At 44.2% G+C, this 27,016-nt stretch overlaps 1 protein-coding gene across 2 annotated transcripts in view; it reads right to left on the bottom strand.

The window, feature by feature from the left end:
* NT5DC3 (5'-nucleotidase domain containing 3) overlaps positions 1-25,993 on the bottom strand; it is a 104,265-nt gene extending 78,272 nt beyond the window's left edge. For both annotated transcript variants that reach the window (XM_068272798.1, XM_068272799.1), the window contains exons 1-2: positions 25,654-25,993; positions 3,327-3,511 (exon numbers count right to left, since the gene is read on the bottom strand). In XM_068272798.1, the coding sequence (XP_068128899.1) occupies positions 3,327-3,511; positions 25,654-25,858 (390 nt within the window). In that variant the 5' untranslated portion in view covers positions 25,859-25,993. The remainder of the gene's footprint in view (positions 1-3,326; positions 3,512-25,653) is intronic.
* Positions 25,994-27,016: the final 1,023 nt, after the last annotated feature.

The raw sequence follows: 27,016 nt of genomic DNA, 5'->3' as shown, positions 1-27,016 counted from the left end.
TGCATAAACAACATGGTGCTATGCAATGTTCTAGCCATTTCCCTGCTGAATTTGTATTCCCTAACGAATTGTCCTAAAATGCGATCATACTGTTAAAGGGATACTGTAGGGGGGGGGGGGGGGGGGTAATGAGCTGAACTTACCCAGAGCTTCTAATGGTCCCCCGCAGACATCCTGTGTTGGCGCAGCCACTCACCGATGCTCCGGCCCCGCCTCCAGTTCACTTCTAGAATTTCTGACTTTAAAGTCAGAAAACCACTGCGCCTGCACGCCCGTGTCCTCGCTCCCGCTGATGTCACCAGGAGTGTACTGCGCAGACACAGACCATACTGGGCCTGCGCTGTGCGCTCTTGACGACATCAGCGGGTTTAGGACACGGCAACGCAGGTGCAGTGGTTTTCAGACTTTAAAGTCTGAAATTCCAGAAGTGAACCGGAGGCGGGGCCGGAGCATCGGTGAGTGGCTGCACCAACACAGGATGTCTGCGGGGGACCGTTAGAAGCCCCGGGTAAGTTCAACTCATTTTCCCCCGACCCCACTACAGCATCCCTTTAAAGCAAAGGCTAGCACACAAATCATGCTGAAAAGCATGGAAAAAAAGCTTTTCTGTAAATGTTCGCAATTACAATTTGCAGTGCAAAATGAGCAAATTAACTCAGTTTGTTTTTGGAGGATGGGAGTAAACTGAAGTGCCCGGTGGAATCCCACCTAAACATGGTGAGAACATCCATGAAAACACTCCATGCAGCTAGTGTCCTGGCCCAGAATGAACTGGGTAACCAACAATGCAAAGTGAGAGTTCCATCCACTACACCACTGTGACTCCATTCTCTTACAGAATGTGCTAAGGGCTGTAATGAAGGATGGATAAGGATGATGCTAGCTAGAGATGTTCATTGAGATGCTAACAATTTGACCCAACAAAATGCATTTTCATAAATTTGCAAATAACAGAAACTTTGCATTAATGAACAGCTCGCATACTGAATTATAGTCCACACATTTCATCTTAACCTGAGAAGCTGGCAAGTGAAGCCTTAGCACATCTGTATGAGCCCTTGAACAGATTTCCTCCAATATACATCAGCAGCAAATGTCACCTTACTCTTGGTATTCAGGGCAAACCTGTGAGCACACATCAAAACTGGTGGGGTAGGGGGGAGTATCCAGAGGCTTCCCTCCACTGAGGTAAATATATTTTACTTCTTTTTTTTTGGGGGGGGGGGGGGGGGTTACAAGCACTCTAAGAATGGATTCAGGTTAAGAACCTACCTACAGTCCCTATCAATATTGCTCAACATGATCATATCAGTTCGAAAAACTTATAATGGATGTGCCCGGCCATACCTCCCCACATGCAACAAGATGGAGCAGTGTTCCGACACTAACACAAAACACAGCATTTACCAACAGAGATGCTACTCAATGCTGTAAATGTGCAGTGAAGCATCAGTGATCTCCCGCTCAGGGAGGAAGGGGGACTGGATGACTGAAACAGTGAAATTTAAGGTGGCCACTAATGATCCAACCTTTTTCATCCAATCTTACCATTTCTATGTAATATAAGGGAATTGCCTAAATTATTCATTCAGTATTTTCACTCAGTTTACCCTTCTACTACATAGATTTGGTAAGATTGGATGAAAGAGTGGATCATTAGTGGCCACCTTAGTTTCACATTTGCTTTTAAAAGGACCACTATTGTGAAAAAATTAGGCAGTTAAAATCTGTCAGAATGGGGGATTATCAGGCAGGGAACACATTTGACTTTCAGTTTTCCGCGTGTGTTTTTCTGCATACTTTTTTCCCTATTGCTGACAGTCGGCTTTCTCAGCTGGCTACCGGCCCAGAATGCAGATTCAGCTGTGTGAAAACAGTGCCTAGTGTGACCCAACCCTCAGGCTAGGAACACACTGGATAGAAACACTAATGAAAGTCTATGTGCTACATGTCAAAAAATCCATATATGCGCGTTTTTCAGTGTTCATTTTTGAAAATGCACAACTTCCTGCATAATTTTCAAAAACGCACATAATTTATCCCAATGAAGATGCAGAGGTATGCATTTTTACATGCATTTTTTGATGAGTTTTCTTCAGGGCTGTTGAGTCGGAGTAGTATTATACTCTACATATGCACTCCCCACAGAGCTGCAGGGAATCCACTGAGAATGCTGTGCACATTGAACACAGAGGTGTTGTCTATCACCCATAAACCTGGTTCAGATTGGACATGAAGAATGTGTAAGGGAGAAAGAATCGCCTCATTCTCCTGCAGAGTACCTGCACTGCACTCTCAGGGCTGGAACCCACTAGAGCGATTTTTTGAGTGTGATAAATCGCGAGCGATTTCCCTAAACTCTCTGCCAATGTAAATGGATGGTGCAAGTTCCACAGAAGTGATTGTGATTAGCAAAGTCGCAAACGCAGGACATGCAGCATTTTGTTAGCGTTTGCACTTCAATGTAAAGTATATAATCGCTGGCGTAATCGCTCCTCAAAACCTGCACGGAGCGATTTTGCTAGCGTTTTGAAGTTACTGCACACGAACAAAATTAAGATTAATTGAAAGGACCAATCAGACTTAAAAACCGATAATCGCTACACAACGCTGGCAAATTGATACACTTTTTAAAATCGCTCAGGAAATCGCTTACAAACTGCTCATACAAAACGCTAGCGATTGTGATTAGCGATAGCATTTTGTAGTGGGTTCCAGGCATTACATGTACCCACAGTTACATTGCCTAGGGCCTGATCCATGTTCAGATTGTACATGAAGAATGTGTAATAGAGGAAGAATCCCCTCATTCCCCTGCAGAGTGCCTGCACATCACTCCTACATTTACATTGCCTAGGGCCTGATAGATGTTCTTTGTTCCTGTCTGTATCTTCTACATGTACTCTTACCAAGGACTAGTTTTAGTCTATAACTAAAGTATTGTGAAGTTTTAAAGTATTGGCTGAAGATCCACCGGATATCCAGGTAACTGGTATTGTTTAAAAGGGAATAAATATGGCAGCCTCTGTATCCCTCTCACTTCAGTTGTCTATTAAAATTCCTAAGCGTTGGCAGTTAAGAGATGCATTTCATGTTACATACTTTCAATCAACAAGATTGTAATATGCAAATGAGGAGTCGGAGGAATACTAACCGGAGAATTCGGAGTCTGTGGATTTTTGTACCGACTCCACAGCCCTGGTTTTCTTAAAATACAAATAGAATTGTGAAATGCAAGCACAAATGCATAAAAAAAAAAAATTGAGAACGCACAGCGCACGTAGTGTGCTCCTAGCCTCACAGAGATCAATGTAAATGAGACTTACCCGATGCTCATTAATTAGAAGGTCTCTAGCAGTGTTAAAAATCAAAGTGTGAAGATCCTTGGAGTAAAAAGCCAATGTGTAGTCATAATCAAAGCCATAAATTTCAATGTCAGCAAGACTCATTTCATTGTTGGCAAAGATGGCACTTGGATTCAACAGATTGACGGACGTAGCGGGAAGAAGCTCTGTGAAAGAAAAATGCATCAAGTACTCAATGCAAAGGTCAAATGTAAAAAAAACTAAACACATTTTTCTGTATAGCCCCTAGGTACTTGGAGCGCATGTCCCAGGGGATACGCATGATACAATTCATTACTGTATGATTTGAGATTTACAACAATGGAAACGCATAAGTAAACAAACCTGAAGTAAGTAACTTAAAATTTATTAGACGTATAAAGAAACATTTAAAAATAACATCTACACAATAGGTTTGTTTCAAAGAGTGCTTGAGATACTAAAAAACACAATAGAGGGTACTTGACAAATATCACCTTTCATAAATAGATACAAGCTGTATGTAATGTTGAGAAGTACTTAAAAATGATGCCCAAGTCTTTATCTTTAACCAGTTCCCTACCCTGGGGTTTTACCCCTAAAAAACCCAAGCAATTTTCTACATTTCACAGGTCTCCCATTCATTAGCCAATAACTTTAGCAGTACTTATCACAAATAAATTATCTATACCTTGTTTTTTTGCCACCAATTAGGCTTTCTCTGGGTGGTACTTTTTGCTAAGTATTATTTTACTTTGAATGCATTTTAAAGGGAATAAGGAGAAAAAAAATGAAAAAAGTCATTATTTCTCAGTTTTCAGGCATTACCGTTTAAAAATAAAGTATTACTGTAGATCAAGCCCCCTTTTTTTTATTAGTCCATATGTCCTGTTTATTTCAACATTTAAATTATCTTCCTAGTACAATGTATGGCGACAATATACCGTACTTTCCGCCGTATAAGACGCACTTTTTCTCCCCAAAAAATGGGGTGAAAAAGTCCCTGCGTCTTATACGGCAAAGGCAGGGAATCCCCGACTTCCCGAACGCCCGCCGATGCAAACCGCCGCCACATCGGGGATTCCCTGCCTGTGTGCGGTGTCCTGTCTCCTCCCCCATGGTCCTCCTGTCCCCTGCATGTGTCAGCGGCTCCCCGCCCAATCCCCTTGCGTTGTGTGGCCATGGTCCCCCTGTCCCCTGCGTGTGTCCGCCCCCTCCCCTTGCGTTGTGTGGCCATAGTGCCCCTGTCCCCTGCATGTGTCCGCTCCCTCCCCTTGCGTTGTGTGGCCCCCCCGGGTGTTTATCGGCAGCTGCTTACCTCAGCCATCATGCCCGCGTGGACTGCAGACCTCCTTCTTCTATGTGCGGCTTCCTCTAGTGCCGGCTTCTAATGACGCGTCATCGATGACGCGTCATCGATGACGCGTCATTAGAAGCCGGCATTAGTGGAAGCCGCACACAGAAGCCGGAAGTTTGCAGTCCACGCGGGCATGATGGCTGAGGTAAGCAGCTGCCGATAAATACCCGGGGGGGGCCACACAACGCAAGGGCAGGGGGCGGACACACGCAGGGGACAGGGGGACCATGGCCACACAACGCAAGGGGAGGGGGCGGACACACGCAGGGGACAGGGGGACCATGGCCACACAACGCAAGGGGAGGGGGCGGGGAGCCGCTGACACATGCAGGGGACAGGAGGACCATGGGGGAGGAAAGACATAGGGGGTGACATGGAAGTGACAGGAGGAGACGTGGACTTCGGGGGAGACAGCAGGAGACATGGTGGGGGTGACAGGAGGACACATGGGCTGACAGGAGGAGACATGGAGGAGGAGACAGGAGGACCATATGGGAGACAGCAGGAGACATGGTGGGGGTGACAGGAGGACCATGGGGTGACAGGAGGAGACATGGGGGTGACAGGAGGACCATGGGGTGACAGGAGGACCATGGGGTGACAGGAGGACCATGGGGGAGACATGGAGGGAGAGGCAGGAGTATGCATGGGGGTGAGAGGAGGACCATGGGGTGGGGGCATGAGGATGCATGGGGGAAACATAAGACCAGGTGGAGACATGGTGGGGGTGACAGAAGGACACTGGGGGAGACAGGAGGACACATGGGGAGACATGGAGGATACAGAAGGACATATGGGAGAGACATGGGGAGACATAAGGACACATGGGGGACACAGGAGGATACCATTTGAGGTATAACTTCTACAAGGCGCTCCTGGAATATGGACGCACCAGGTTTAGTATTTTTTTCTTGTTTTTGCCCTTTAAACCTGGGTGCGTCTTATATTCCGGAGCGTCTTATACGGCGCGAAATACGGTAATATTTGTCAATAAAGGTGTATTTTTCCCATTTTTTTGCTTTGTACTTTACAAGCAATTACAAGCCGTATTCGCCAAAATAACAGTAATATACCCTCACGGCATACATATCTAAACTGCTAAGTCCATTTATTAGCCCCACCCCCGTAGTTAGCAAGATGTGCCCCTTTATTACCCTCCACCCCCATAGATAGCCAGGTGTGCACCTTTATTCCCCACCCCTCATAGATAGCCCGGTGTGCCCCTTTATCTTCCCCCCCATTATAGATTGCCAGATGTGCCCCTTAATAGCCCCTCCACCATAAAAATACCAGATGTGACCCTTTATTAGCCAGATTCGCCCCTTTGTCCCCCTATCCCCATTGATAGCCAGGTTTGTCCCTTTGTTCTTCTCCTCCAATAGGTAATCAGATGTACCCTCTATTCCACCCCCCCCCCTGGATAGCCAGGTGCCCCCCTTTATCCCCCCAGTATAGCCAGATGCAGGGCTGTGGAGTCGGAGTCGTGGAGTCGGAGTCGTGGAGTCGGGCAATTTTGGGTGCCTGGAGTCGGAGTCGAAGTTGGGAAAAAATGCACCGACTCCGACTCCTAATGAATTTGTAACTGTAATTAAAATAGAAAATATGATAAAATGTTCTATTTCTCAGATAATAGTCATGAAAAGTAATGTATATATACAGTATAAATACAGTAATAGCTGTGCTTAGTCCACAAAAATGAAATAAACCAATCAAAATTAGTTACTTGTGCTGCTTCAATAAAGCAGTCCCTGTATTTTTAAGGTCAGATATACATATCTGATTGTGACTGTATATATGATGTGTACACAGGAATCTCTTATATATATACTAAATAACATCTATGCTGTAAGAATAAAGCCTGATGTGTAGCTGTGTCACTAATAGAGATGGTCAATGAGATGGAAATAATTCTGCATTGATGCTGATTTATGCAAATGTATATGTTATTAAAATTTGGTTTGGTGACTACAAATTAAAGGGTAACTGAGACGGATGAAAAGTAAAGTTTTATACATACCTGGGTCTTCCTCCAGCCCTCTTCAGGCTAATCAGTCCCTCGCTGTCCTCCACCACCCGGATCTTCTGCTAGGAGTCCTGGTAATTCAGCCAGTCAGCGCTGTCCGGCCGCATGCCGCTACAACAGCCAGGAACATTCTGCACCTGCGCAATAGTGCTGCAAAGGTGTAGTATGCTCCTGGCGGCGGAGTGTGTGAATGCGCACTACGCCTGACTGGCTCAAGTACCTGGACTCATAGCAGAAGATCCAGGTGGTGGAGGAGGACAACGAGGGACTGATTATCCTGAAGGCGGCTGGAGGAAGCCCCAGGTATGTATAAAACTTTAATTTAATCTGTCTCAGGTTTACTTTGTTACACAGTAGTACTATACTCTACATATGCACTCCCCACAGAGCTGCAGGGAATCCACTGAGAATGCTGTGCACATTGAACACAGAGGTGTTGTCTGTTTACAATCTCCTTCTTCCCCTGCAGAGTACCTGCACATCATTCTTACATGTACCCACACTTACATTGCATAGGGCCTGATAGATGTTCTTTGTTCCGGTTTGTACCTTTTACAAGTACTCTTACCAAGGACTAGTTTTAGTCTAAAAGGAATAAATATAGTAGTCTACATATCCTTCTCACTTCAGTTGTCTTGTAAAATTCCTAAGCGTTGGCAGTTAAGAGACGAATTTCATGTTACATACTTTTAATCAACAAAATTGTAATATGCAAATTAGAGGAGTCGGAGTCGTGGAGTCGGAGTCGGTGGAATCCTAAACTGAGGAGTCGGTGGATTTTTGGACCGACTCCACAGCCCTGGCCAGATGTGCCCCTTATCAGCTCCTCCCCCAGTATAAAAGATATAGATGTGCCCCCTTGACCCCCCCCCCCATAGATTGCCAGGTGTGCTGCTGTATTTTCTCCCCCCCTCCCCATAGATAATTAGATCTGTTGTTTTGTCATTGCCCCCCCCCCATATATATAGCCTCTTTGCCCCCATAGATAGCCGAGTGTGCCCCTTTGCCCACCTCCCAATAGATGGCCAGGTGTGTACTGCCCCCTCTCCCCCTTAGATAGTCCCCAGATAGCAATTATTCCCCCCTCACCTCCATGCTGCGATCGGGCAAGCAGCATGGAGGATTAGCATGTAAACATACCTCGCCTCGTTCCAGCGCGATCAGCCTCCCCTCCGTGCATCACCGCTGCCTGAGTCATTATGCCGAACGGATCGGGTCACGGCTTGATGACGTCATCAAGCCGGGACCCGATCCGTTCGGCATTAAGACACAGGCAGCGGTGATGCACGGAGGGGAGGCTGATCGCGCTGGAACGAGGTGAGGTATGTTTACATGCTAATCCTCCATGCTGCTTGCCCGATCGCAGCGTTGGAGGAGAAGGGGAGGGGTTGTTAGAAAAATTACAGGGGATCGGGCAGGGGGTTGGAGGATCGGACCCCCGGGTGGGCACCCTTAATTAGTGTAGTTAGAGGGAGGGGGGGTTAATGAGCTCAGACGCGTGCTAGCACGCGTACTGTGCTCCTTAAAGGGAACTGACGTATAATCACGTCATGTGGCTTTCAAGAGCCACTTACAATGACGTGATTATACTGTATGTGGGATGCGAAGTGGTTAAAGAGGAACTGTAGTAAAAACAATGGATAAAATTGCAACATATTTTCACAATACTAATTTATAAACTATTTAGTCAATGTTTGCCCATTGTAAAACCTTTCCTTTTCTTGATTTACATTCTGAAATGTATCACTGGCAGTTGGAAAAGCTGTTATTTCCCACAATTCAAAGAGGGTCACAGAGAACAAACTGTTCATGTGGGCTTTAAAAAAGAAAGAAAGAAAATTATCTTACTTCCAGAAATAATCTTGCTTAACCAGTTCACCCCCAAAGGTTTTTATCCTAACGGACCAGAGCAATTTTCAGTTGTCAGCGCTCCTCCCTTTTATTCCCTAATAACTTTATTACTACTTATCACAAGAAAATGATCTATACCTCGTTTTTTTCGCCACCAATTAGGCTTTCTGTGGATAGTACATTTTGCTAAGAATTTTTTTATTCTAAATGCATTTTAATGAGAAAAACAGAAAAAAAAAAGAAAAAAAAAATTATTATTTCTCAGTGTTCAGCCTTTATAGTTTTAAAATTAAACATTCTCCTGTGGATAAAACAAACACGTTTTATTTGCCCAGTGGTCCCGATAATTAAACCGTTTAGATTATGTCCCTACCACAATGTATGGCGACAGTATATTATTTTGAAATATAAGTGGTTATTTTTCTGTTTGTTCTGGCCATAATTACAAGCCCCTGTGTAATAAATTAAAATTAATTTTCCCCATAAAATATAGAATAAAAAAAGCTTAATCCCTAAGGCAACTATTTATTTATTTTTTTTAAGCTGATTTTTTTTTTTTTTACAAGTGTTTTTTTTGGGGGGGAGGGTTGGAAGTGTAATTTTATTAATGATGTGTATATACTTGAAAATGTATGTATTTTGTAAGTGTAATATACTTTTTGGCCACAAGATGGCGCTAGTGAACACTCATAGGACGTGTTCACTTTTTTTTTTTTTTTTTTTTTTTTTTTTACACTTTATTAAACTGTTACATTTCCTGTTTATGTGAATGGACGTAGCCGCTGTTCGCGGTCACGTCCATTCACTCCAGGCACTGCGATTGGGTAGAGGACTGTTCGGTCCTCTTCCCCAATCACCCAGCACGGGATCCCGACGGTAATGGCGGCGGTAGCGGCGGACACACGGCGGTAGCAGCGGCGGGAATGCGCGACGTATTAAAACGTCATGTTGCTGTTAATAGCGGTAAGCATGACGTTTTAATACGTTAGGATGGCGGTAAATGGTTAAACAAAATTTCCTTTCTAATGGACTCAGAGCTCATTCAGATACCTGGGAATACAACTTCCAACCCACAGTAAAAAGTGGCTGCTTTAAATTATCTCCCATTGCTGAATGCAGCTAGGAAAGATCTTAATATGTGTCAGAGTCGTACGATTTCCTGGTTCAACTGCATTGCGACAAAATTAGGGTTCTTTCACATGGGCAGCTGACAAGCGGTGAAGTCACTGCCTGTCCGCTGCTCTCCTGCACTGGCCAGGCGCTTGTTAGCGGCCAGCACCAGTGCTATACAGGCGGGAGTGAGATCTGAGTGTTCCTCCGCCGCAGAGTAACACCACCGCGTGTCAATGCTAGACACACATGGGCCCATATGCAATTCACTTTTTCTCCTGACTTTTCACCTTGGTGATATTTTTAAACTTGTCAATAAAATGCCTTGGAATCCACCAGAGAACAAGAAAATTCTCCAAATATTTTTGATATTAGTTTTTTACCTCCTTTTTGGTATTATTTTAGTTAAAAAGTGCTGGGAAGTTATTTTAAATCGAAGATGAAAAATTATCTCCCAGGAGAAGACTCAGGTGAAAAACTGAATTGCATATGGGACATGGTGTTACAACCGCTGTAATTCTGCTGCATTTAAATTTCACTGGCAGGAGGCAGATGGGAGGCTGAACTGCTTGGCAAATGCGCAGCAGTTCAGCCGCCCATCTGAAAAGGGGGCTTAACGTTCTGCCCAGAACTTTAGATGCATTACAGATACTCCTCTCAATTGCACTGCCACTAGGCTACCTGAAAACTTTACAAACATTTATGGATTTTGGATTACGGTAAGTCTAAACCCAGACTTAAAGGAAAAAAAAAAAAAAAAAGAAAAGCCCCAAAAATAAATATACCAGTATCTTTACTCCTCAAAGAAAAAATAAATAAATAAATAAATAAATACATGGTAGGCTTGGTGTTCTCGACTTCAACAGATATCAATGAGCGATCTCAGGTACTGGACTGGTCTTAAAAACTGGGGCTCTTTAGAGAAAGACCTATTGCAATGTAATCTCGCTCAGTTAGCTTGGGTTCCCAATCCAAGATTGAACATTTCACAATGTGAGAACCCTCTGGTATTCAATACTCTCAAAACATTCTAAGTAACTCAAAGCCAGGAGCAGATCTCATCTTAGGCCAGTCCACTGACAAGTCTCTTTTTTTAATAAAATATATTTAATTTTTCAGGTATTTAATTTTTCAGGTGTTTTTACAATAAAGACAATAACACAAGACAAGATAAAAAAACAACATGGATACTAAACACAATGCAAAAGAAAAAATACAATACATTATTGTAGGAAGAAAAAAAAGAAATTAATTACATGCAGTGTAGTACAATGAGCTATCCCATATTTAAAAATTCTATCGCGTTGGCACAAGACCCCCAAACAGAATCAAAGATTTGCCCTCCATGCCACCAACAAATGTTGGCATTGCAATCTTTATTTGAGCTTATCTGACCATATTCGATGGGAGGTCCTAAAATTAACACAAAAGATCCACTCCTAGACATACATCACCAGTTTATATATTCCTTGTAAAAAAGTTCTTCTGCTGCATAACTGTTCAATTAATTAAGTCTTAAATATATGTAGCATAAGAGGGTTTTTTTCTCTAATACTGCCCTGACTCTAATCTCAAGACATTTGAAAAGCACCATTCATTATTATTAATTGGATTTATATAGTGCCAACATATTACGCAGCATAAGATTACAGACAATGATAACAGGGGTGACCGACAGCACAATACAGGTAATAGACAATAGATACAACAATACAGGTAATAAAAAAAAAGCAGTAAGATACACAAACACAATAAAGGTAGTAATACAATGCCATACACTAGAGTGGTAGTGCTAATTATACAGGTTCACATATTCTGGGCAGGGTGTAGGATACACAAGGGGAGAGGGCCCTGCCAAAGGCTTACAATCTAGAGGGAGGGGTGGTAACATGAAAGGAGGGGGTGCATCAAGAAGTTCTCGGTAGAGAGTGTTAGGGCAGCGTCGAGGTGAGGTAGGCCTCCTTCAAGAAGCGATTTTTGTATGCTTTTTTGAAGGTGGGGGCAAGCCTGATGGGCAGTGGTAGAGAGTTCCACAGGATGGGGCAGCTCTAGTGAAGTCCTGTAGTCGTGCACGGGAGTGCGAGATGTGTGGGGTGGTTAGGAGTAGGTTGTTGGAGGAGCGAAGTGGTCGGCCAGGTGTGTATCTGCTGACCAGGTCAGAGATGTAGGTCATATATACACTGAGTCACCAAGGACAAGCCCTATAGGTATAGATTATGCAAGCATGGATCCCTTGCAAATAGTTAGATCAGTTTAAAATAAAACAAGGGGGGGATCACCAGATTCTGTGTCCCCTGGTAAAGTACTAAAAATTATCTATTCATAGGTCTTTGAGAATAGTGGAGGTCTTTGCTTATCCCCCAGTCTTCCTGTATATGTATAAGGAGGACTGGTGTAGCTATTCCACCATTAAAGAAGAAAAAGGACAATACCTAAATAAGGCACATGTGGAGGAATAGTGTTGAGGGGGGATGGGTATACAATTCACCCCTCAAACACCTATAATCAGGTCCTCTCAAATAAACTTTAGGGAACCATTATACAGCACCTTGTATATAGCACCTGCACTATATGTTATTGCGTGTCGTCCATTTCAGCAGGCACATTGAGAGGACCTGATTATAGGTGTTTGAGGGGTGAATTGTATACCCATCCCCCCTTAACACTATTCCTCCACATGTGCCTTATTTAGGTATTGTCCTTTTTCTTATTTGATGGTGGAATAGCTACACCAGTCCTCCTTATACATATACAGGAAGTACTGTGGGATAAGCAAAGACCTCCACTATTCTCAAAGACCTATGAATAGATAATTGTTAGGACTTTACCAGGGGACACAGAGTCTGGTGATCCCCCCTTGTTTTATTTTAAACTGATGTAACTATTTGCAAGGGATCCATGCTTGCATAATCTATACCTATAGGGCTTGTCCTTGGTGACTCAGTGTATATATTCATTTCCCTGGTATATCACTCGGATAGTGTTTGATCTTTTTGCGAGAGATGTAGGTCAGGCAGGACTTTTGTATACAGGATATTCTCAAAAAATTAGCATATTGTGATAAAGTTCATTATTTTCTGTAATGTACTGATAAACATTAGACCTTCATATATTTTAGATTCAAATACACACAACTGAAGTAGTTCAAGCCTTTTATTGTTTTAATATTGATGATTTTGGCATACAGCTCATGAAAACCCAAATTTCCTATCTCAAAAAATTAGCATATTTCATCCAACCAATAAAAGAAAAGTGTTTTTAAAACAAAAAAAGTAAATCTTCAAATAATTATGTTCAGTTATGCACTCAATACTTGGTCAGGAATCCTTTTGCAGAAATGACTGCTTCAATGCTGCGTGGCATGGAGGCAATCAGCCTGTGGCACTGCTCAGGTGTTATGGAGGCCCAGGATGCTTCAATAGCGGCCTTAAGCTCATCCAGAGTGTTGGGTCTTGCGTCTCTCAACTTTCTCTTCACAATATCCCACAGATTCTCTATGGGGTTCAGGTCAGGAGAGTTGGCAGGCCAATTGAGCACAGTAATACCATGGTCAGTAAACCATTTACCAGTGGTTTTGGCACTGTGAGCAGATGCCAGGTCGTTCTGAAAAATGAAATCTTCATCTCCATAAAGCTTTTCAGCAGATGGAAGCATGAAGTGCTCCAAAATCTCCTGATAGCTAGCTGCATTGACCCTGCCCTTGATAAAACACAGTGGACTAACACCAGCAGCTGACATGGAACCCCAGACCATCACTGACTGAGTACTTGACACTGGACTTCAGGCATTTTGGCATTTCACTCTCCCCAGTCTTCCTCCAGACTCTGGCACCTTGATTTCCGAATGACATGTAAAAGTTGCTTTCATTCGAAAAAAGTACTTTGGACCACTGAGCAACAGTCCAGTGCTGCTTCTCTGTAGCCCAGGTCAGGCGCTTCTGCCGCTGTTTGTGGTTCAAAAGTGGGTTCATGCTTCCATCTGCTGAAAAGCTTTATGGAGATGAATATTTCATTTTTCAGCACAACCTGGCACCTGCTCACAGTGCCAAAACCACTGGTAAATGGTTTACTGACCATGGTATTACTGTGCTTAATTGGCCTGCCAATTCTTCTGACCTGAACCCCATAGAGAATCTGTGGGATATTGTGAAGAGAAAGTTGAGAGACGCAAGACCCAACACTCTGGATGAGCTTAAGGCCGCTATCAAAGCATCCTGGGCCTCCATAACACCTGAGCAGTGCCACAGGCTGATTGCCTCCATGCCACGCCGCATTGAAGTAGTCATTTCTGCAAAAGGATTCCTGACCAAGTATTGAGTGCATAACTGAACATAATTATTTGAAGGTTGATTTTTTTTTTGTTTTAAAAACACTTTTCTTTTATTGGTCGGATGAAATATGCAAATTTTTTGAGATAGGAATTTTGGGTTTTCATGAGCTGTATGCCAAAATCATCAATATTAAAACAATAAAAGGCTTGAACTACTTCAGTTGTGTGTATTTGAATCTAAAATATATGAAGGTCTAATGTTTATCAGTACATTACAGAAAATAATGAACTTTATTACAATATGCTAATTTTTTGAGAAGATCCTGTAGATCTGTATGCCATGCAAGTAAGGGATTGCTAAGTCGCATTGACCATTTATGAAACTGAGGAGACCAGTCAAGCTAAACATAATGTCTTGTCGACAAGTTTATTTCTATCAGGTTAAGATGGGCTTAACTAATAGTGTCAGAGAACTATGTGACCCTTGCAATGTTTCAAATACTTGTAGACGTTCCTCTCTCACAGTATCTCCTTTAATTAAATCCCTTTCATTACTCTTACCTCCGTTCACCTTTTCTTCTCCTCACGACTATTTCCCTTCTGTCAAGGGCTGTAAGGCGTGCACAAATAGAAAATTGGGGAGCACAAGAAGATATGAAGTATCTGAAACCCTAGACAGGGGAGCCGTTTCCCATACTCTTGTATTTGAAAATTGAAAAACTAAGGGAAGTGTCTACTTACAGATATAAAAAAAAAAAAAAAAAAAGTTTATTAGCAGAACCAAACAGTCACATAAATATCCCTTCTCCCCCCCTAAAATACACGGCCGTGCATTGCTGTCGTGTCAGCTGACCACTCTCACTACTTCACACACAGGCAATTGAAATTGCTCAGAACAAAACTATGACAAGATAAGTGGATTCTCCACAATGCAACTGTCATGCAAGCTTGATTCAAAATTATGTGCTTCAATAACTCAGGAAATTATATAGAGTGTCTTCTATGTTGCACCATATCCCATATAAGTAATGTCCAGATCGAGGCTAAATCAAAGTCTTATGTTTAAACATGGCGTGGACCCACCGCTATCTTAGCTATCAATCATAGCAAGGATGCACAATGCTGCTATCAAGACGGACAGCCACCATTAATCACCACAGTTCCAGGTAAAGGCCACAGTACAGTGTTCTCCCCAGAGCGCTTTAACTGGGCGGAGCGCCCGGCTGGTGGTCAGTCCCCGCCCGGCTGCTGTGATCACTATCACTAATCCCTGTCTACGGCATATTTGCTGTCCTCCACACTCATCCAGCACAGTGCTCAGTGGCTGTGGCATTGGAGCTGGCCGCTGTCACTCTGATACAATCTCCGCCCTCCTCAGCTCCTGACATTACAAGCAAGAACGGCGGGATCTTTGAAGAGGTTGGGGCACACAGAGAAAGAGCAGAGAGAACGTGGGCTTGCTGTGTTCCCTCTGGTGAGTCACTGATCTGCCCGAGTAGTGCAGAGAACGGGCTCTCCTCCTTCTGTCTTCCCATCATGCAGGAATTTTCTCAGCACATGCTCCAGCCTCCCCTGATCAGAGCTCAGAGCACATAGAGAACAGTGTGTTGCAGCGCTCGTTCATGCGGGGAGAGCAGCAGCAGGGCAGATGGTTATCTGATAGCAGTAATGGTCCCCCAGCAAAGGAATCCTTGTGACTCAGCTGCAGTCTCTCAAGACAGGTATTAGTAAACGTTACAGCTACTACTGCTTCCCTTCCCCCACTGCTCTGCCCGGAGACGTTACATAGCTAGCTGTCCTGGACATCAGTCTGCAGACTTCCTGCAGTGTGCTGTGCAGTGTGCACTCAAATTTTCTTTTCTGCATTAATTAGTCTGTTTCTCACTCTCCCTCTTACACATTTCCCTCTGTCTCTCACACACTTTCTCCCTCTTTTTTTCTTTCTCCTTTCCCAGTCCTTTTCACACACTCTCTCTGTCCCTCAAAGACACTCTATCTCCCAGACTCACACCTATTCCTCTTCTCTTCAGTTTGTATTCACCTTTTTCTACTCAACCCCCCCTCTGTCCTCTATATACTGTATTTCCTGTATACAGTATGTATGTCTGCTCACCAGTACTTGATTTTGTTAAAGGGTAGAAGCCACAGCAGAAACCCCCAAGCACTTTTATGTTCCTTTGTAGTGCATGTTGTTTAGCATAGACAAACAACAAGCATGTCTATACTGGGTTTACTACTACTATGTCAGCCAAAATTATTGTGAGACTTTTTGAATGAGAACAAAAGTCTGTGGGGATGTGTGGTTTTGGCCCTAAATTAGTCACCCTGTCTACAGCCCCTTTCTGGTGTTAATCCGGATTTGGCAGCACTTCTACTATCTGATTGCCCATCAAAACAGCACCACTCAGTGCAAGATGCCTCTTTCTCCATTAGCATCATTTAGTGTAATCCTCTACCCCCATCAGCAGTGGCTAGCATGACTACCTCACCAGGTAACAACCAGCGTGCTCCACCTACTCTTCTCCCCAGCAAGCAGCACCCAGCATGATCCTCCCTCTCCATTCTCACCTAGTAGTAGCAGACAACATCACCCTCCTTCCCCACCCACGGTGACCTTAAAGGGAACCAGAGAGGAAGGATAGGGAAAAATAGGAAAAGGTTTTATACATACCTGGGGCTTCCTCCAGCCCCATAAGCCTGGATCGCTCCCACGCCGCCATCCTCTGCTTCCTGGATTGGCGGTACCGGGTCCCGTCATTTCCGGCGGACGCGGCCAATTATCCGCATCACAGGGGCTCCCTCCATACCCTTATGCATGCGGCTGCGCAGTTTGCAGCCGTACGAGTAGGTATATGGAGGGAGCCCCTGTGATGCAGACAATTGGCCGCGTCCGCCGGCCGACTCGCGGAAATGACAAGACCCGGTACTGGCAGATCCAGGAAGCAGAGGATGGCGGCGTGGGAGCCATCCAGGATTACGGGGCTGGAAGAAGCCCCAGGTATGTATAAAACCTTTTCCCCAACGTCTCTGGTTCCCTTTAATTTCCCACCCGGCTACTTTTTCATGCCACCCGGCTGGAAAAAAATTCTGGGGAGAACACTGCAGTATCCACAGCAGGGTATGCGCAACTTAAAGAGACACTGAAGCGAAAAAAAATATATGATATAATGAATTGGTTGTGTACTATGAATAATTACTAGAAGATTAGCAGCAAAGAAAATATTCTCATATTTTTATTTTCAGGTATATAGTGTTTTTTCTAACATTGCATCATTCTCTAATATGTGCAGATTACACAACACTCAGCATTCAAAATGATTCTTTCAGAGCAGTCTGTGAACTAATGACCTCTCCTCTGGCAGAGGAAAAGTAAAAAATTAACTAGCAGTTGAGATAATAAAAGTCAGAAAACAGCCCTCTCCACGACTTTGAAAGTCGTAGAGCTTAATGGCTTTTTTGTATAGAGATAACAACTGGAGTTTCTTAAATCTTCCTGTACTGGAAACAAATTAGACTGATGTATCTGATCTTAATGTTTTATTTCTTAGCTGTACTACACATACAAATCATAATATCATAATTTTTTTTTCGCTTCAGTGTCTCTTTAACCATACAGGTTTAAAATTTAACACACGTTGCCCATGCGGGCTCTCACCACCACTGGGCTCCGCTGGCCACTGGGATGTCCTCAACTGTTGGTGTAAGTATGGTTGCTGGTGCGCACCAGTTATTCCACAGGACAGATAGCGTGCATAAGATAGGCATTCAGCAGGAGACACCCTAGAGCAGCCGACTCCTAGCTCAGCGTGGCGCGGTGACATCAGCTGACCAGCAAGCCGTCTCACGTGACATGTTTCGCCTGGCCCCCCCTCCAGGCTTTCTCAAACGTGGGCTGTAAGGCCACATCTCTTATTTAATTACCGCTGAGTGTACTGAAATTGGCCGGAGGATTGTCTTGGCCAAACCTACTCATTGGTTATAATTTCCAGTATTCTACATGATTCTCAGCAGGTTCAAAGGTGCGAAGTTTAATTTTCTTAAACTCCTTGCAAAAAAAAAAATTACATATTTTTGTATGCTCACATGATCATTTGTTTTGGTCGTTAGAACATACTTTGTTGTTGGCAAAACTACATCATCGCAAGAGTTACTCATTTTAATTTGATTTATTGGTTTATGCTGTGACCATTGCTTGTATCACAGTTTGTTACATTAACTTAATAAAGAGTTTTTGTTAGAAAAAAAAAAAAAAATAGCATTACCAGCCCTTTCCAGTCCCTGCCACCCGCGCTGCTTAAAAGAATCTTAATATCACCTGAAGAATATTGATCAGACATGTCCGCTCTTTATCCAGTTGATCCTGATGGGAAAGTATGGGTGCCACGTGAAGAGGAAGTAAGCATTTCTATTGCTTTGTACTGCATCAAGAAACGCAAACCTAGCAGCTGTGGCAGTGCAATCAATAGCGAACAAGATCTTTGTCTAATATCTACTGATGCAAGTTAGAGGTACAAGTAAAAGGGTCAATGTCAGGATTCAGGAAGATAGTAATTTACCTGATCCCTTGGGACTTCCACATCCATATGGACAGACAAGCACCAGCCTGTCAACTGTTCACGGCAGTAGCTGGCAAAAACTTTATGACAGCTAGGGTGATAGCTGTAGTGGTGGCAATTACATCAGAAATGAGCAGTTCATGCTCGTGTATTGTATAAAAGGAGTCCTTAAAGTGGATCCGAGATAAACTTTTACTCATTGCATAATTGTGTTCCTTTCATATACCTTCTAGGGCATTCCTCAAGTCAAATACTTTTTTGTTTTGTTTTAATACTCTAATTCCCTATAAACTAAACAAGCCTCGCCCACAGCTCCTATTGTGCCTTGGCACTGTAGCAAGGGCTTATGGGAGCTCAGTCTGGGGAGGAGGAGGAGGTTACTAGCCATTGATTTCAGAGGCAGGGGGAGGAGAGGGGACTGAATTTACACACAGGCAAGCTGATAGCATCTCCAGCCCTCAGCCTGTGACAAACAGAACATGGCTGCTGTCATTGTATCACATGAATAAATAATCAAACTTTTGAAGCTGTTTGCAGCTAGATATGCTGTGTAAACTATCTAAACTTTAGATAAGATATATAGACAAGTTAGTTTTTCATCTCGGATCCGCTTTAAACTGTTTGCATTATTCAATTCATTTTGAATAATGTGACTAATAAATCATTACCTTGAGAAAAAGGATGTTCAGCAAAAGTAAATAACCCTTTATACACTCACTGCTCACCAGCCACTCAAGCCCAGGATGCAGCTACTGTCCCTACAGCTCATTACAAACTGAGCAGTCTCCATATCTATTTCAGTGTTTCCATCTGAGAGCGGAGCCTGGACCTTGTGTCTTGCTATAAAAATTACATTCATCCAGTCTTTACAGCAGAACTGCTACTATGAGCATTTTCTGGTTTTCCTTTTCATATGCCTTTAGCAGGATGGATTTAGGTCAGTATAAAGTAAAACGACATAAAGGTCTCTGAACTTGTATCCTATGAAGTCAAAGCTTTACTTCCCACGTCTATCAATCCTGACAGATTCTTTTTAAAAATGCCACGAGATGGAAATCTCTAAACAATGAAGTACATACCGAACAGTTCATTCTTCCTACCTCTGACTAATATCAAGAGATTCAGCACTACATTCTTCCCCTGTGACTCACTTATGGAAAAGAAAAGCTCTGGATCCCAATAAGCCCCATACTCACGGGCTACAATTGTCGCCGCAACCACGTGGCAGGCGCGTGTTGCGGCGACAGGTCGCCCATGAGTATGGCGCGGGCCCCGAACCGTCGCTGCTGTCGCCAGGCGATTGGCGCGGTCTGGAAAACTACCAAAGGTATATTCGGTCAAGCTGGTCGTAGAACTCTACCGGGGTCCAGCAGTGGAACGAGGCGACAGAGAGAGGACTGGAAAAGCTCTATGGGATCCAAAGCCTCCGCTCTCCATAGGTAAGCATCTATTTTAAGGTGGCTTCAGTGTAACTTTAAAGGGGCACTGTGATGAAAAATGTAAACTACACATGTATATACATACAGTGGGATGCGGAAGTTTGGGCAACCTTGTTAATCGTCAGGATTTTCCTGTATAAATTGTTGGTTGTTACGATAAAAAATGTCAGTTAAATATATCATATAGGAGACACACACAGTGATATTTCAGAAGCGAAATAAAGTTTATTGGATTTCCCAATAGTGTGCAATAATTGTTTAAATAAAATTAGGCAGGTGCATACATTTGGGCACTGTCATTTTATTGATTCCAAAACCTTTAGAACTACTTATTGGAACTCAAATTGGCTTGGTAAGCTCAGCGACCACTGACCTACATACACAGATGAATCCAATTATGAGAAAGAATATTTAAGGGGGTCCACTGTAAGTTTCCCTCTTTTAATTTTCTCTGAAGATTAGCAACATGGTGTCTCAAAACAACTCACAAATGACCTGAAGACAAAGATTGTTCACCATCATGGTTTAGGGGAAGGATACAGAAAGCTGTCTCAGAGATTTCAGCTGTCTGTTTCCACAGTTAGCAACATATTGAGGAACTGGAAGACCACAGGCTCAGTTCAAGTTAAGGCTCAAAGTGGCAGACCAAGAAAAATATCGGATAGACAGAAGCAACGAATGGTGAGAACAGCTGTATGCGAGAGTGATGCAGAGGAAGCCTTTCTCCGCCCACAGCACAAACAGAGCCACTAGAGATATGCTAAAGCACATTTGGACAAGGCAGCTTCATTTTGGAATAAGGTGCTGTGGACTGATGAAACTAAAATTGAAATATTTGGGTATAACAAGGGGCATTATGCATGGAGGAAAAACCACACAGCATTTCAAGAAAAACACCTGCTTCCTACAGTAAAATATGGTGGTGGTTTCATAATGCTGTGAGGCTGTGTGGCCAGTGCAGGGACCAGTTATTGCACACCTTCTGTAAATCCAATAAAACTTAATTTTACTTCTCAAATATCACTGTGTGTGTCTCCTATATGATTTATTTAACTGACATTTTTTATCATAACCACCAACGATTTATACAGGAAAATCATGACGATTAACAAGGTTGCCCAAACTTTTGCATCCCACTGTAGCTGTCACTTACTGTAACGGTTAAACTGATGGTTCTTATTTATTACTGACCGGTTTTGGGCCAGTCCTTCTACTCATGGGGGAACATAAAAGTTGTATTTTATGCTTTCAAAAGTACTCCGAGGCAAGGCTATCTACAAAGTAGTAGGATCGCCAACTTACTGATACACTGCCATTCAGTAAGTGCTTCTGAAAACAAAGAAAGCACAGCAATTCCCCCATCAAGCCTTGAGGAGGCAGACTAGTACAAAACATGTACGTAAGAGGTCAGAACTAGGAGATGGTTACTTACTGTTTGTGACAGTTCCATAGAAAGTAATTTTCAGTGCATTTTACTCTGGGACAAAATGATTGCACATGTATTTTAAATTTTACAGTATTTCCCACATTGCCTCTTTGGAACAGTCTCTTTATTCAGGAACAGATGGAAAACAATTTCACTATTGTGAAAATAGTAAAATGTAAAATACATTTGTGCACATCTGTTGCATTGTAAAATGCAGTATGATTTTTTTTCATATGCTGCTGTCACTTACAGTAGGAAGTACTAATCTGACGGTTTTGGACTATTCCATCTCCTCAGGGGGATTCTCTGCATTTCCTTTATTCTTTGCAAAAGCACTGCCTGGAAATTACCTATACAAAGATGCTGGCCAGCCTCCCTACCTGTTTGCACACTATTCTAGCAGTTGTACTGAGCAACTGCTGTTCGGTAAGTGGTTTTGAAAATAAAGAAAACCCTGAGAATTCCCCATGAAAAAAAGATTATCTAGTCCAAAACCTGTCACTTCTGTCAAATGTTACTACCAACTGTAGTTGTCTGCAAAATAGGAAGAAGGAGGTGATATATAGTACATTTTATTATGCATGATGTATGCAAGGGAATGGGTTGGAAAAAAGCCCAGATATGTGGCAAGGATTGGGTTGGCATAAAACCCTAATGTGTCAGGGAACAGGTTGAAATGAAATACAGACGTATGCCAGGGAATAGGTGGGCATAAAACCCAGATGTGCCAGGGAATGGGTGGGCATAAAACCCAGACATGAGCCAGGGAATAGGTTGGCATAAAACCCAGACATGAGCCAGGGAATGGGTTGGCATAAAACCCAGACATGTGCCAGGGAATGGGTTGGCATAAAACCCAGACCTGAGCCAGGGAATAGGTTGGCATAAAACCCAGACATGAGCCAGGGAATGGGTTGGCATAAAACCCAGACATGTGCCAGGGAATGGGTTGGCATAAAACCCAGACATGAGCCAGGGAATAGGTTGGCATAAAACCCAGACATGAGCCAGGGAATAGGTTGGCATAAAACCCAGACATGTGCCAGGGAATGGGTTGGCATAAAACCCAGAGGTGTGCAAGGGGATGGGTTGGAATAAAACCCAGACATGTGCCAGGGAATGGGTTGGCATAAAACCCAGACATGTGCCAGGGAATGGGTTGGCATAAAACCCAGACATGTGCCAGGGAATGGGTTGGCATAAAACCCAGACATATGCCAGGGAATGGGTTGGCATAAAACCCAGACATGTGCCAGGGGATGGGATGGCATAAAACAGATGTGTGCAAGGGGATGGGCTGGAATGAAACATACATATGCCAAAGAATCAAAATGAACCTCCGCACACTCATGCAAATCCTCATGCGAATCCCCTTACAAAAATCATGCAGCAATCAATGCTGACCCTACAGCTAAGTAAAAAGCTGGGATCTTCGTTACAAGAATGAGTCTCTTGCATAGTCACATACACCGCGTAGAGGTAGCCCAGTGTCGTATGTGTTCTAACTCTGGCCCTGTAACATGCATAGCACAAACATGCACGCATTCAGCGCATCAAAACCCATCTAAGGAATAGGAGCACATATCCTTAACGTCCTCTCCTGGGAAAGATTGTGCATCTAACTAATCCTGCATAGGTTTTGATGCGCTGAATGCGTGCATGTTTGTGCTTTGCATGTTACAGGGCCAGAGTTAGAACTCATCCGACACTGGGCTACCTCTACGCGGTGTATGTGACTACGCAAGAGACTTAATCTTGTAACGAAGATCCCAGCTTTTAACTTAGCTGAAGGAACAGCATTGATTGCTGCATGATTTTTGTAAGTGGATTCGCATGAGTGTGCGGAGGTTCATTTTGATGTTTTGCTTGCCACACCCCTTCCGGCACCTCCCCATTAAATCTATAAGTGTTTAAATGTCCTAGCTCAAGGTGAAGAGCCTGGATTTTGTGTTTTTTTTTTTTAATATGCCAAAGAATGAATGGGTTAGAATGAAACTAAGACATGTCAGGGAATGGAAAAGAATTGTGTTTCAAAGAGCTACTGTAAATCCCTAGATAGTGGTCACCAATACACAGTAAGTGTAACTAATCACTTTCCATTTATCTCAATCCCATCAATAAATTCAAAATTACAGTAACAGAAATCTCTCAGCAATAAATAATGTTTCTCAGTGCCAACAGTGCCTAATTATTCACTGCATCGTTACTGAACGGATTTGTAAGCTACCGTAACTGTCAGATAAGTTACTGTCAAGTTCTGTTTATGGGAAAAAAAACTGTCAGGGAGGAACCTTTGGTGACAGCTTCCGCCGCATCTCTGTCCCTCTGTGCGCCGTGTGTACGGCTGCTGCACAGAGGGTCCTGGCGACGAACTGTGTGTTTTGTTTTTTTTGCCAGACTTCTGTGCCTCGTGTGTATGAAGCTTGATACCCAACTGGTGACTTGTGATCATGTGACCTCAAGCAACCAGTAACAGGCATAAACACAGGCAGGAATAAGAAATGAATTGAACCCAAAGACATTATTTCAATATGACACAAAGTATAAGGCAAATGTATCAACAATATTTCTAGTTGTCACCATTATTTTATAAAAACAAAGTGTCACTTGGCTGAAGCAGGTTTCCCACAGAGGCACAAAGTGGAAGTTTTCAGTAATTTTCCCCTGCCACTTTCCCACCAGCTGTCTCCGAAAGACACTCAGGCCTCGCCCCTTCCCCACCAGCTGTGACCCAGTCTCCGAAAGACACTCAGGCCTCGCCCCTTCCCCACCAGCTGTGACCCAGTCTCCGAAAGACACTCAGGCCTCGCCCCTTCCCCACCAGCTGTGACCCAGTCTCCGAAAGACACTCAGGCCTCGCCCCTTCCCCACCAGCTGTGACCCAGTCTCCGAAAGACACTCAGGCCTCGCCCCTTCCCCACCAGCTGTGACCCAGTCTCCAAAAGACACTCAGGCCTCGCCCCTTCCCCACCAGCTGTGACCCAGTCTCCAAAAGACACTCAGGCCTCGCCCCTTCCCCACCAGCTGTGACCCAGTCTCCGAAGACACTCAGGCCTCACCCCTTCCCCACCAGCTGTGACCCAGCCTCGGAAGAGACTCAGGCCTCACCCTTTCCCCACCAGCTGTGACCCAGCCTCGGAAGAGACTCAGGCCTCACACCTTCCCCACCAGCTGTGACCCAGCCTCGGAAGAGACTCAGGCCTCACCCCTTCCCCACCAGCTGTGACCCAGCCTCGGAAGAGACTCAGGCCTCACCCCTTCCCCACCAGCTGTGACCCAGCCTCTGAAGAGACTCAGGCCTCACCCCTTTCCCACCAGCTGTGACTCGCACATGCACAGTACAGATCCACTGGTCTTTGGAAGTACCCACGTTCCCAACTACTTCTGAAGATGAGCAGATTCATGCTGCACGCATGTAACACGAGTATCTCAGAAGCCAGCAACAGGAGTGCCCGAAGAGGTAACTTCAACGGCGGACAGAGAGGGAACAACAGTATGGACTTTGAGGACTGCAAAGTCTCTATGGTATTCAGATCCTTCCCTTTACATATGTAAGTGACCACTGTAGCACTTTACGGGGCTGACAATGGCACAACGGAGTGGAATGGGAGGACACCAAGGGACCTCAGATACTCCAGGGGGCTGTAAGAAGCCTCAGGAAAGGCTAGGTTCAGACGGTTGTCTGAACCAGCCGTCTGGCGCCTGGTTCAAAAGCTTTTGTGCAAGCGTGCAGAAAAGCATTTGGCAAAGCATTAGGCAGCTTCCCAGCGATCATAGTATTTCACCCTCGCAAAGGGAAACGGGAATGTGGTGCTAAATAACCCTGGAAGCAACCTGTTGCTTCCAAGGTCGCCACAGACAACGGAAAAAATGGGGATCAAAACGCAGCATTTGCACAAATGACAGTACTGTCGCTGCCAATTTATCTAAATGGGCAGTGCTTAAACGATGAGCGCCATGGCCATTGTTTACCCTCCAGCAAAGCATCCATTGATCCCACTAAGCTCAACTTTTTGCCCCCATTTAACATCAATCTTTCAGGTTCACTTTAGAAAGTCTGAGACAGTTCTGCATGATTTCTAGAAACCAAAAAATGTTCTCAGACATTATTGATAAATCTGCCCCTGCAGCTTTCTCGCTCCTCCTGTTCAGCTGGAGAAGAGGGGAGATTGTGGTCACAGGTTGCTATGTCACTCATTCACCTGTTGTGTCAGTCTGTGACCTGAGCTGACATGCATACGGTGCATTCTCTCACGCATAGCACTGATGTCACATGTGTCACGCAGCACACCAGCTCACCATTGATGTTTCTCCTCGCCTCATTGTAGTGTGATGTGAGGTATCTCCGCATGTCGCCATTCTCCGGGCCACCAGAGTAATTGGCCGAGAGGCAGCGAAGCCAGCTATTCTTTGCGAGAGGCGGCCCGGGGCTCCCTGCCACCCTCCTGCCCGCAGTCAGGGTCACCCGGCAGCAGCTACTCAGCAGAGACAGAGACGGAGCCATGGCATTGAAGTGCGTGTGTGCAGCAAGCGGCGCCTCTATATGGGCGGCCAGTCACTTCCTAGTGACATCACTGCTCACAGAGGAGGAGGCGGTACCAGGGAAACCCTTCAAGGGTCAGCGTCTGGCACTGCTGCGGCTGCTGGAATGCCTGGAGAATCCATAGGAGCGAAGTGTCAGCAGCACAGAAGTCTCATGGGTGCTTTACATTATAGGAATCGCTGACTACGCAGGGACTCGCCAGGCGCCTAACTAACCGCGTTTACTAAGCAGTTGTGCAAGTACCTGTGTTTCAGGCAGGAGCTTAGCTAGAAGTCGTGGGGCTCCATATCAAAGTCTTGATCGCCCCCACCTCTGAAAGAAAAAAAATATATAATTATATTAAATTATATTGTGACAATTTTAAGTAGCATGACAGAGGGCCTAGTATTAAGCAGCCTTCCAGTTACAGTGGCCAGATGTAACCCTCTGTATTGAATAGCACCTGTAGCTCCCAACAGTCCCTGCTTTGGCGGGACAATCCCCCTTTGGGAACCCTGTCCCTCTTTCCTCCTCATTTGTCCCTCTTTCAGGACTCCTGCAGATTGATGTAAATATATGTATTTTATCTACTGAAAAATGTGTTTAATTGACTCTAAACATTATTTGCATCTTTTAAAGTGGAACTGTAAATACTTTTTCAACACACAATTTCACTTACCTGGGGCTTCTGCAAGCCCCCAGCAGCCGTCCTGTCCCGCGGCGGTCCTCCACAAGCCTTCGGTCTCCTGCCACCAGCTACTTTCGGTTTCGCCACACGTATCCTTTCTTCACGCTCCCCGCTATTGCAGAGGGGAACGCAAAGAAAAGATATGCTTGGCAGGGGCTGCACTGGCCTCGACTTATACAGAACACAGCGGTGGCGGGAGAACGGAGACTCGTGGAGGACCGGCGCGGGACAGGATGGCTGCTGGGGGCTTGCAGAAACCCCGGGTAAGTGAAACAGTGTGTTTAAAAAGTATCTACAGTTCCGTTTTAAATTGATATATTTCTTATTTGGCCTCAATTCACTAAGATCATGCTAGAGATAATAAGGCAAGAGAAAACTTACCTCCACACGTGAGAGAGTTATCTTACCTCTTCATTCCTTAAGTTACCTCCTCTGTAGTTAATTTACCTCCT

Source organism: Hyperolius riggenbachi, chromosome 3 (genome assembly GCF_040937935.1).
Source record: "Hyperolius riggenbachi isolate aHypRig1 chromosome 3, aHypRig1.pri, whole genome shotgun sequence".
Lineage (NCBI taxonomy): Eukaryota > Metazoa > Chordata > Amphibia > Anura > Hyperoliidae > Hyperolius > Hyperolius riggenbachi.
The sequence above is the reverse complement of the archived record's forward strand: the minus strand, read 5'-3'. Positions and strand labels throughout refer to the sequence as shown.